The sequence below is a fragment of the Lygodium microphyllum genome, chromosome 25, assembly GCF_053477565.2.
Source record: "Lygodium microphyllum isolate KBCC chromosome 25, Lygodium_microphyllum_v1.1.10, whole genome shotgun sequence".
Lineage (NCBI taxonomy): Eukaryota > Viridiplantae > Streptophyta > Polypodiopsida > Schizaeales > Lygodiaceae > Lygodium > Lygodium microphyllum.
Window position 1 is genome coordinate 123966356 of NC_141159.1, and position 12228 is coordinate 123978583.

Genomic DNA, 12228 nt, shown 5'->3' on the forward strand with positions numbered 1-12228 from the left:
ATTGTAGGATCCTTATGGTAGGGTTTAAAATTTTGCTTCAGTTGTATGGCTGTCTAACTCAAATTGAAGTTTTCCTACAGTTTCACTTAAGGCAATTTCCTTCCCACTAGCCAATTCTACTATCATTTGCCTTGTCCCCCTAGATTTTAGATGCAATCTTTTAACTGTTTTGGGTTCAAGAAAGGAACGAGTGCGGCCACAATCAATCAAGATTATAAACAACGTAATTTAGATTAGGATTTTGAGGACGGCTAGGATAATTTTCCCTTAGGTATCCAATCCTTCCACACTGGTAGCACTGCATGTTGCCTATCCCATTTGGTCCTTGGGTGATTGCATTAGCTCTACCATTTCCTCTAGAATTGGCCATGTCGACACCACGGTTTGGGTAGCTCCTTCCATAGTTGTTTATTGGGCAGTTCCTTTGGCCATTTCGAGCAATTTTCTTATCCATAGGCTTTGCTTGCATAAGAGCATCTTCAAGGGTCATCAATCTCATTGATTCAAGGCGAGTATCCAAGGGTGGATTTAGTCCTTGGCAGAACCTTACAATCTATTGAGATGCTGTCATTGGGGGTGCATATTTGCGTAGACTCACAAACTTAGAATAGTATCCTTCCAAGGTTAGATTTAATTATCATAAGTTGTAGAATTCATTCATCTTGATTGATTCAAAAGATAGGGTAAGATAACGTCCTTTCATAGCTTCTTTGATCTGCTCCCAAGTTTGGGAAGCTTCTGTTACCCCTTTATCTCGACAAAATTGTTTCCACCAAAGCTTAGCTTCGCCAATAAGACGAAGACGAGCAGTCATAGACTGATTTCCAGCAATAGTTTTAGCGGCTAGAAAATAGTCGTCCATAGCCTCAATCCAAGCTTCTACATCTTGCTCCACCTTGGGTCCTTCGTACTAAACCTAGGTGACGGTGTCTGCTTAAGAAGAAACTTCTTCCCTTGGAGTTCCTTGTGTGTTTCATCAATTCGCACTAGTTGGCGATTCTAATTACCACACAAGCTGAATGTTAGATTTGTTTTTCCAAGAGCTAAATTACTTACTCTCTCTTAGTTAACTTTAGAAAATAAGGTAATCTTATTTTTTCAAAAGAAAAAATACAATGGAGATCAGTCATGGATTTCGAGTAATGATACATTTACAAAGTAAGGGGATTTCTTATCTGTCTCTAAGGCTCTATAAACCGAGTGTAAAGGAGGGTATCCTCTCACAGAGTAGTCATTTTGAGTATGTCTCCCACGAACTACTATATGATCGAGAGGTATAATTTGGATGACTTGTTCATACAGCCAACGAAGTAGGGTCATTGTCTCCCCATTAATTATCACAATATCATTAATCCTTTGCCCTTCAAATAAGAAACATCGAACTAGTTTCAGTTCTTCAAGCCATTTTAACAACATGAGATGGACTTTCACATCTTCGTACAAAGTTGAGTCTAAGTAAAAGTAAGGGTCGTCCCGTCCCCAAGTTGGTGTGGGCTCCAATTGTAGCCCCTTTGTAAGCTTAAACAACTCCATGGAGGAGTCTTCTCTAAGATAGCCATTACGCTCTCTCTTAATTCCAACATGTTTGACTGTCAAGCAGTAAAATAGATAATCTCAAAAATCAATTGCATAAAGTGTACTTCATCATTAACTTGTCAAAGCAACTCAGCTATCATCATAAGCTCATAACTCACTCTTCAAGACTTTATATTTATGAAAAGTATTTACAAATATATATTGATTATACTATGATCTACCAACGCACCATCTTATGGATTCTTTTCTCATGTACATGGCAAACAACATAATATGGTGGCTCTTGGGGATAACCAAAATATCCCGTGCCAAAATAAGGCCGCCTTGGCACTACAACTCTCTCGTGTGGTACTATTTGTAGCACTTTCCGATATACCCACAAGGTTTCAAGTATAGGCTCATTCCCAATGTCTAATAATGACTGTTCAATAAAGGCACTAAACAAAAGGTATATCTTAACTATCCGTAGTTGTTCAGCCCATCAAATCCTCCATAGCTCATAATGAAGAAAAATGTTATGCCCACAATATATCCCCATATGTGACCTATTCCTTGGCGAGAAATCTCTCATGTACCATGAGTTAGAATAAGATTGCAATACAATTGGAGAAATAAAAATCATTTCCATTATCTTAAATATAGCCTTCTTGCAGTATGAGAAATTATTCGACCTTAAGGCTACTTGATACACGATGGAAAAAATATCCGCAAACGTGTAGCTTCCTCATCGCTAAGTTCATGTGGGCACAATGTGTATGCTAGTGTTAGTGCAAGATAATCAACAATTTTCTTCAAAAAAGTATTATTTTTATTAATTCCTTTTACACGTTGACTACTTAACCTTACACTAAAAGCTCTTTTGAAACCTAGGCCCTGATACCATGTGTGAGGTGCCTCCTCCAATAGACCCGGAGGAGTCCTCTTACTAGTCGACTGAAATTCATATCCATGCATATCACCATCCAGTCTTCCCATGGGAAACCTATGACTTAGTTAAACATGGGAATCTCAATTCTACTTCATAGGGGAAGCGTGGATAAGTGACCCCTAACAACATTCTAAGACCCACCTAAGAAAGATCACTTTGTAATTAGTCGAAGGCATGAGTGAGGTTTACACCACACTTGGTTTAAAGAGAGTGAGAGACGGGGGAGAGTGTAGCTCGATCCCCCTACCCATAAGGAAAAATCTCAACTCTAGCCCCCTAAAACGATAAACCTAGTAAATAATCCTACTGATATTGGAAGGATCACGATTTAATCAACTCTATCTAGTGTTGGAAAGTTACCAAACTTATCAAGTCCACCCAGCCATAGGCATTCGATCGTCAGGATCGATGTCTCCCACTTTCTTTGATTGGGTTTGATTTAGTTTTCTAATTAGCAAAGCATACTATCATGTTGTTTGGACATATAAAAACAACTTCCTTTTATTACTCAATTAAACTAGGTTTGTTAAACTCAATCTTTAGCACATAACAAGCAATTCAAAAATCAAATACTTTATTTCATAATAACAAGCAGAACCATCACTCCACAGAATGATACAAAACCATCTTTTCGCAAAAAGACATTGTCCACCTAGGATAGCAGGACCTTCCAATCCCTTGGGATTGGGTTGTACATGATCGCACTTCGTCCACGGTCAACAAGAAATTTACTAGCTCAGAGCCCCTCCAAGCTTTCCTGAGCCTCAAGAGCCGTCCTATATAGCAAGGACACTTATCACTCAACCCTTTGCCCTCTCAAGTGCTCGAGTGATTAAAAACCAAAAACACCTACCTCCCTCGGAAGCATAGAATCCTCATCCCATAAGTGAGTTTTTCCACACTCCACAGAGAGTGTCAGGGAGCATTAGGTTGGGGACCCCACATCCTGAACCACCACAAACCACAACTCATCCAGCTGTTATAAGTGTGGAATCATAAGAGATAATTCATCATTCACAAATCCAAAAGCAATCGTAACCATAAAACATTTTTAGCACACTTGTTAATATATGCGATGTATAGAATCTATCCCATCATCAATTCTCGTGTTCTTTCTTAAAAATCAATTGATAATACTAACGTGTTTTTCTAAGTTTAAGTACGTTTTAACTAATCATAATCTATGTAACAGACTTATCCTATGGGCTTTTCTAACATTACTAACTTATCCCTCATTTTATCAGAAGATGCAAAAAAAGAGAAATTTGTAAATAGCTTAAAAGTAATCATTTTCTTATGTACTAAACCTAATTATCTCCGTTCGGCCATCCATCATGATTACGAGGTATGATTGCAACCTTGATTTATTATGGAATAACCGATCCTTCAGGTTGAATGGATTCAAGGGTAACTTCCTCTTGCGCTTCAGCTTCATGTTGAGTTTCCTGAACAACAACTACTTCTGCGAGTTGGAAAGCTCTCCAAGCACAACCTCCCTTATCATCTTGAGGTCTCTTGGGAGCCATGAAAGAAGTTTGATGGATTTGAGTAGCGCTTCCTCATAGGTGTGGAGAGTGAGAGAGAGGCTCAGTTGATTGTAGCAGAGCTTTGTCGCGTCAACATTAGAGACACTTCTACATGGGTTGTTTTGATGTGACGCTCTATCCCTATTTATATAGTACTTATCGAGAGGGGAGATAAAGAGAAAACACTTGCTTTTAGCGTTTTTGATGACATTATCAATGATATCAGAGAGGGGGCTCTGTTTTTGGAATGTAGCGTGAAGATGCGTTACGTCATTGGGTGGGCGTCGCTCCTAGGCCCACGACTAAGGCAGCGACCAAGACATAGACCTTGGTATCTTGGCCTTGGCATACTTGGCAATGGACTACACGAAAGCTTCATTGGAATAGTTAGCACTACACGCGATAAACTCCCACTAGCCTGTAAGAAAAGCTTCCCAAGAGGTCACCCATCCCGATAGTGTCATCACCCAAGTGCACTTAACTACTAAGTGACTATCCATTAAGCTAGTTCTTTTTGTTGTTCTATACTACAAACATAGTTTTAATAAGCTTATCTTGGGAGGGTTTCCCAAGCCTTCCTTCTATGAATTGGCATATAATACCTCATCAATTATCTTCATAGCTAGAGTACAAAAATCCGTGCTTGCATTTACCGTGGCCATTACTTTTGCTTATATAGTAGGCACAATGGCACCTATGAATTTACTTTGTCACGACGAGGGCTCTTAGTTTTCTTGTCGAACTATACCGATTGTTGTTGGATGAAATGTACACGCATATCTCATTAGTCGTATTTGCAACATCTGCCTCATGTAACAATAGAATTACGTATGCATGTAAGAAGCCCCTATGTTGAATCTCATACCTAATGACATGGTTCTAGACATGGCCTACGCAGATAACTATGCTAAGAATGTACTGCTTGAAGAAAAGATGGAACCAGGTGTGAAAGAGGATGGCACACTCGACAAGATAGTCTTTGCATGTGAATTCAAGCCCCTTTGCGATGCAACTTGTTGATCTCAACCCATCTTATACTAGTGACCTCGTCTGCAATAAACATGAGGAAGAAATGAGGCATTCCCTATGCGCTGACCATTGTGATAAGGTCATTCAAGTTACGTCGATGCGAAGATTGGGATCTTGATATTGAGGCAAGAACACTGTATCGAAGGATGTACTTCACAACCTCTTCATTAGTACTGTGTTTGTTTGCGTGCTTGTAGTTGTCGATGTCCCTTTATAGACAGCTTTTACAATGGAGCTCTATAATCCTTTCGATGGATTGCTTACTAAGGATGCAAAGCCCTGTCCTTGGATGTGGATATTCTACTATGGCCATGTACTTCTGAATCAATGGATTATGTAGCATATGAAAAGCAAACACATCCGCAATATCAAATGAAGTCAAGTCAATTCTAGTAGATAGCTGCAAAAGCGATCAATCATTCCAAGAGACTAGAGGGTTATCGAGAATAGATTGACGGTCCAAGGTTTCGTCCGCAATCACTCTTATCGTTTTGCAAACCAAGATGGATGTATCAATAATGCTCAATAGTTGAAGCTCTAACAACTTTGCATTGAGAATTCGTTTTGTGTAGTCTAATAAGAGTGACACCATGCATTTGTTTCTCTCTTTCTTCACAAGATATGATCAGCATTTAGTTATCTATACAAGGATCATTTTGTTAAGCTTTTTACATGCTCATTTAGTTAAGCTTCTTACATGCATGGTGACATGTAGTTGATTCTTCTATAGATCGATTGTTCTTTTGCGAGTTGAAAGCATGATGTTGCACTGTGACTATATCACAAGATGCGCACATTATTAGTCTTCGAGTGACACTTTCACATTCCACCCCCAAGATGATTCGTATTTTTCTATGTTGTACAAAATTACAGTAAACGACTTTAGTGATATTTTTCTAGGAGCCATAGTTTTTCTTTTTCTAGAAGTCTTGAAGGATGCATTGTGACTTTGTTTCTTTGCAGCGTCCATTGATGCTAATGAAAACAATATGTTTTTATCATAAAATTATAGTACATTTATTCGCAAAAAAATGCTATACTTTGTAATTTCATTTTTTTTAAAAATAGTTTTATTTTTCAACATATAAGGATTTTTTTCTTATTAATAGCAATTCTAATAAAATAAATAAATAATAATAATACTTCAAAAACTTAAAAAGACTAAATGAAACAAGAAAATATACTATATAATATGTTGAAGAGTTAACACAAATCTCTTTGTAATTAAATAATTATAAGAGAAGATAACGTTCTTCGTCCATTCAAAATATCAATTTTCTTAGAGTTTTACATGTTCATTTTTTTCAACATGTTCAAAAGTTCATTATGCTTTCATTTTCGCCATACGATCAAGAGATCGTTAACAATAATAACACTTCAAAAACTCATAAAAACAAAATGAAATGAGAAAACATACTATATAACATATTGAAGAGTTGACACAAATCTCTTCGTATTAAATGATTATAAAAGGTGCCACTCTCCTATCCATTCAAAATATTCGATTTATTGAAGTTTTACGGTTTTATTTTTCTCAATACATTCGAAAGTTCATTACGCTTTTGTTTTTGCCATACGTTCAAAAGATTTTATTTTATTTTCATTTCACTACTATTTAACTATTAACTAACATAAGTCTATCTACTAATATACTGCAACTATAAATTATATACTGACTATTACAAATACTATTGATATTACAAAAGTGCATCTAAATTACTAATTACAGTAGAACTATCAAAGTTACTAATAAGTCTAACTAATTAAGTACTACTATTATTACTAATATTAGAACTACTAATTAACAATTAGCTACTACTAATACTACATAAGTCTATCTAATTAACTATTACTAATACAACATAGATAGAACTAGCAATCCCTCAACACCTCATTAACATCTAAGCGATTCGCTAGCTTCACCTTACAAATACTAATATTACAACAGTGTAAGTAATTAACTTATATACTATAACTATTAATATTACTAATAAGTCTAATTACTAATACTGCAATTACTAATTAACTATTAACTAGTACAGATACTACATAAGTCTATCTAATTATCTATTACTAATACTAGATAAGTCAAACTCTAATACTACAACTACTAATTAACTATTAACTAGCACTAATACTACATAAGTATATCTAATTAACTATTACTAATACTACATAATTAGACCACGATGGCAGCTACTGCTGCCTTGTTGTCTTACAATTTGCCCATGGGTCCCTTATCTCCATTCAACATGTAATTACTTCTAGTATGCCTCTCTCTCTCTCTCTCTCTCTCATTCATCGTCCTCCTTCCTCTCATGTTACATTATCTCCCTCTTGCTCCTCCTTACTCATTACTCTTGCACTAACCCTCTATGATCCCTGCCAAAGATACAATACAAGCACATGAACCGATTCTGCCTACCCGAAAAGTTGTTGTTGATGTTGCCCATCTCAAGGTTGAGGTCAGAAGGACGTGTGCGAGATGACTTGGACACTAGCAAGGTTCAACTAAACCTTGGTGAGGGTGACCTATAAGTTCTATAGGCTGCCAAGGAGCACATAGTCGACACATGCGATGATCAAGATGATGAGACATCAAACCACTAGAGAATGCCGCAATCATTCTTTGTTTCCTGCTAGAGGACCTTGAAGCGAGGCTTCTTCTTAGTGTTGCACACTATAGGCGAGTGCCCTAGTACTAACACGGAGCGCGGATTGCAAACCACCTTGGAAAGACCATGAAATTCTCTATGATTGTGAAGCCGTGCATCATGGATGGCACTCTCATGTGCAAGGCAATGCCGTTGGAGCAAATGCCTTGCTTGGAGATGTGAAAGTAGGTGAGATGCGAAGCGAAGAGCAGGTTATAGTCGAAGGCTAGCATCTCCCTCATGCAAGCCTTGATCTTGGGATAGTTGGTCATGGCCCAAAGTGAGGCCAATGGAGCCGATTCTGTGTTGTAGTACTGCATGAGGGTATACCTTCCCACTATTGCTAGATCCATGTTTGCTTGATCCACCCACACCTCATGCAGTAAGTCATCCTTTGAGAGAGCCAACAGCTCAAGCTTTTGCAGTTTACAAACTTGAAAAGGCTAAAAGCTTTCATGCGTTTAAACTTTTCTTCAATTTTGGGTGTACACATATTTTCCTTGTTTAACCTTAAAAAACAACAAAAAAATCATTCCAAAACATAAAGTAGCTGAACTTGTAAAAGCGAGAAAAAAGATATAGATATTAACATCCTTTGGCTGCACGTTTAAAAACCAATGTGAAAGTGGTAAACCATGCAAAAAGCGTTAACAGTTGCATGACGTGACATACGAGGAGGACAAAGCAGTGAAATTGCCCGTTTGCTTTAAAAGGTCAAAGCTATTGATTCTCCGAGACACAATGGCGCAATGGATAGACAAATTATAACTGGTGTGCGAATGGAGAATTCGTGGGTTCAAAATGTCAGCATGCTACCACTTTTGCATGGGTTGTCTCAGGGAGTTACTTCCACCACTCTTGGGCCGTTAGACTCCATCTTTCTCACCCGTGCGAGATGTGACGAGCATCGCAAAACACCATGTTTATAACGAGCTTTAGTCAAGACTCGGCCCATCAAGTGGGTGAAGTTATTGGTCGGTATAGATATCAAGAGCTCCAACTGCTGCAGTAGTTTTGGATATGAGAGAGACACAGAGAGAGAGAGAGAGAGAGAGAGAGAGAGAGAGAGAGTTGGCTAACTAACATTCTCTTCTGAATGGTTTTCTGGATTGTCCACAAGATAAACCCATCCTAGCAGTGGATGCTGTGAAACTTCTCAAGTATTCACCAGTAAGGAAGCCATTTGCAACAATTTTGGCAAACGATTCTACTGGATGTATTGTGTCCCAAAACATATACAAAGAAGGATCGTCACATCTCCATGCTCGTGTATATACACCATCTATATAACCTGATTGACCACACAGAATACCTGCCACTACATTGTAGTCTCCTCCACCAGCTCCACAACAAGCTTTGCGATAATATTTAAGACCTGCATCTTTAGACCTTGCTTAGTGCTGGACTGGAAGATTCAAGTCCCAGTTGACAGTATACTAGGCGCATAAACATGCCTAGCTAGTTAGTCTTAGAAAAGGCCACACAACAAAACAGGACAACAACATTAACTTCCATGTGGAATGGCTAAGTTTCTCACCTTACCAATTCCTTCTGTCATTAAATTAGCACAACAATTGTTTATCCAACTGTTTTAATGTGGGCATTAGTGCATTGTATAATAAGCTTGCTCCTTGGACTGTGAATGTGAAGGAAAATTCAAAACAGTGCTTACCATACTTCTCAGGGTCCTGTATAGCATCCCAAAATATGGAATTGATGTCAAACAGAGTCCAGTTCGCGGAAGGTAGCTCATCAGCCAACTGCTGCAGCAGGTCTTCAAGGCCTGCATTATGAAGATCAACAAACTCATTGAAAGCAGCAAAGCATCCATACTCGTCTTGTTCTGCAGTTGGAGGGTCTCTGATGGCTAGCATCAAGGGAGTGCATCCCAAGGGTATCAAGTTCATCACAACAATGTTCATTGCCCCCTCCGCATGTAGCCTCTGCACGGCGCTTTCACTCTCAGTAAAATCTAACAACAATCTCTGCTCCTTTTATTGGATGATTCAGCGTACAATCGAAACCATCATTTAAAAAGCTAGACATAGAGCCCAACCTTCAGTCCTGTTTCCAAGGTAGCAAGTGTGTTGCTCACGTTCCCATAAGTGTTGTAGGCTGGGTAGAGGTCCACAAACTTTGTGTAGTCATTGTGGCCAAACTCTAGAAGGTATACTCCATCTATGAAGTCTTGTAAAGAGGGAGAACTGAGGTCTGCAGTGCCATCATGCGAGTATTCAAACAAGACACCCCCCTACCCCCTCCCCTCTCTCTGCACCTCAAAAGACACTGGGGAAATAGCAGAAAAACAGACCTTCAAATCTTGATGCATTCAATCTGGATTTGAATGCACGAAACTGATCAATTTGTACAGACATTGAGAAAAGGCCAATGCTGCTGCTCCCGTCCCCAGAAACAGTGGTATTGGCGATGTGCGCACCAGAGGATGCGAAATTGACACCACAAGTGAAGCTAGGCCTCGTGGACAGCAGGAAAGGGTCACCTAAGCCATTGCCAAGCCCTTGAGCTGCCTCCGAAGAAGGATGCCCACAGCACATTCCAAAACAAGAGAGCTTTAAAAATACAACAAAATGAGAGCGCCATTAAAGCAGCAACCAGGCAACAAAACTAACAAAACCCAGAAATAATAAGACTCTCCTCCTTCACAATCAGACCGCAGGATAAGCAGATGGATCAAAAAGAATGACAATCAGACAGCAGAGCAAGCAAAAGAAATACCAAAACAGGACCTCGCTCACACAGATGCAAGAATCAAGCAAGCAAATCTCCGAAGAAGAAGCCTACAGGTTCTTACAGAGGAAATCCACGATGAGGCGGCCATTGCTGAAACGCCGAGAGGGCTTGGGGAAGTAGTCAATGCCATAAGGCGGGAACTCTGCACGAGAGCGCAGCGGCATCGCTTGCGCGTTCTCGCCGACGTCCATCATGGACGCCCCAAATACAAACAGAGGAGTTCCTGTGCAATGCCTTGCAGCAGCAGCAATGGAGTCCAAAGAACCGTTCGAGGAAGAAGAAGAACTCCCACCAATGCTCGGAATGAAGGTATGGAGCAGAAGAGCCGCCATAGCCAAGCAGTAGGTTGAATGTGGATCCGATGACCGCTTGGCCATGTCGCTCGCTCTCTCTCTCTCTCTCTCAGATGTCCGTCTCTGTCCCACACTGTAGATACTGTGTCAGGACCCACGCAAGCGCACGTAGTCAGGGCACCTGTAAAGCCATGGTGTTTAGGTACCCCCACAGTGAATGCAAGTGCACTCTACTGTGAGAGGGAGATGGGCATGAGGAAGATAGAGAACAATGGTCATAAGGTTTATAATATCCTTAATGAAGAAGGGAAGGCAGCGATTGATTATACACACCCTGCTTTTGATATAAACGTGATGAAGAAAACTAGGAGCATGTAGTGAAAATAGTGCATGTTCCATGGCCTTAAAAATTTTCAAACTGCTCTAAAAGGCACGAGAAAAATAGCAAGAGGAAAAGGCTATCAAAATAGCAAAACAACAATGAAGGCGCATTGAAACATGGTGCCTTAATACATCATCAGACCTACCAATAACAAGCTGAGTAAATGAGTGGCTAGTTCATCAAGGCCACTTTGGGCAATTTGGTGTTTTCATTAGCCTTGGTGATTGCTTAGTGAATCTTCATTTTGCCTCGGTACAATGTTTTACCTTTCAAAGAACGCTTATCTCAATAATAGATCACTAGCATTCCACGCGCGCTTCGTGCACACAAAACACTAGGTCGCTTCGCGGCAACTTCGCTCAACAATCCATTTCTCATCTTTCTTTCTCCTCTTTTCTCTCTCTCTCTCTCTCTCTCTCACTCAAATTCCCTATGTCTAATTTTCTCTCTCTTTTTATTCTCGCCCCTCTCTCCTCTCTTTTCTTTCTCTCTCCCTCTCCTCTTTTTTTCTTTTTTTTTCTTCTTTCTCTCTCTTTATTCTCTTTTTAATTTTTTTCTTTTCTCTCTCTCTCTTTCCTTTTCTTCTCTTTGCGCTTTTCTTCTCTCTCCCCTCTCTTTTCCTTCTCTCTATAATTCTCTCTACATGTTCCCTCTCTCTCTCTCTCTCTCTCTCTCTCTCTCTCTCTCTCTTCTTCTTCTTCTTTCACTTTCTTTCTCCCCGCTTCCCTCAGTCTCTCTTAAAGTATGTAAATTTTATCTTTTCCCTACATATAATTCTCTCTTTATGTTTATATTCTCTCTCTCTCTCTCTCTCTCTCTCTCTCTCTCTCTCTCTCTCCGCCCCCTTTTCTTCTCCTCCCCTTTCTCCTAATTTCCCTTTTTTTCTTCTCTCTCTCTTAAATTTTATCTTTTTCTTATCTCCCTCTCTCTCTTCTAAATTTTATATTCTCTCTCTATGTCTCTCTAAAATATTTAAATTTAAAAAAGACTTTTCTATTTTCTCTTTTTCCCCGTCTCTCTTCCTCTTCTCCTCTTTCTTCTTCTTGTTTTTCTCTCTCTCTCTCCCCCCTCTCCTCTCTTTTCTTTCTCTTTCCTCTTTTTTCTTTTTTTTTCTTCTCTTTTAAAATTT

The 12228-nt window shown here is 39.3% G+C and overlaps 1 protein-coding gene across 2 annotated transcripts; it reads right to left on the reverse strand.

Annotated features, from left to right (window-relative positions):
• Positions 1 to 8257: 8257 nt before the first annotated feature.
• LOC148014697 (GDSL esterase/lipase At3g05180-like) lies at positions 8258 to 11037 on the reverse strand. Of its 2 annotated transcripts, none has more exons than XM_087667256.1 (5): positions 10486 to 10688; positions 9985 to 10243; positions 9730 to 9884; positions 9346 to 9616; positions 8258 to 9048 (listed from the first exon to the last, which is right to left on the reverse strand). In XM_087667256.1, exons 1-5 carry the CDS (start codon positions 10552 to 10554, stop codon positions 8753 to 8755), a joined length of 1050 nt encoding a protein of 349 aa, XP_087523382.1. In that variant the 5' UTR covers positions 10555 to 10688; the 3' UTR covers positions 8258 to 8752. The 2 variants fall into 2 exon arrangements, with proteins under 2 accessions (XP_087523382.1, XP_087523381.1); XM_087667255.1 differs by having other exon boundaries at positions 8266 to 9048; positions 9985 to 10197; positions 10486 to 11037.
• Between the last annotated feature and the right edge of the window lie 1191 nt (positions 11038 to 12228).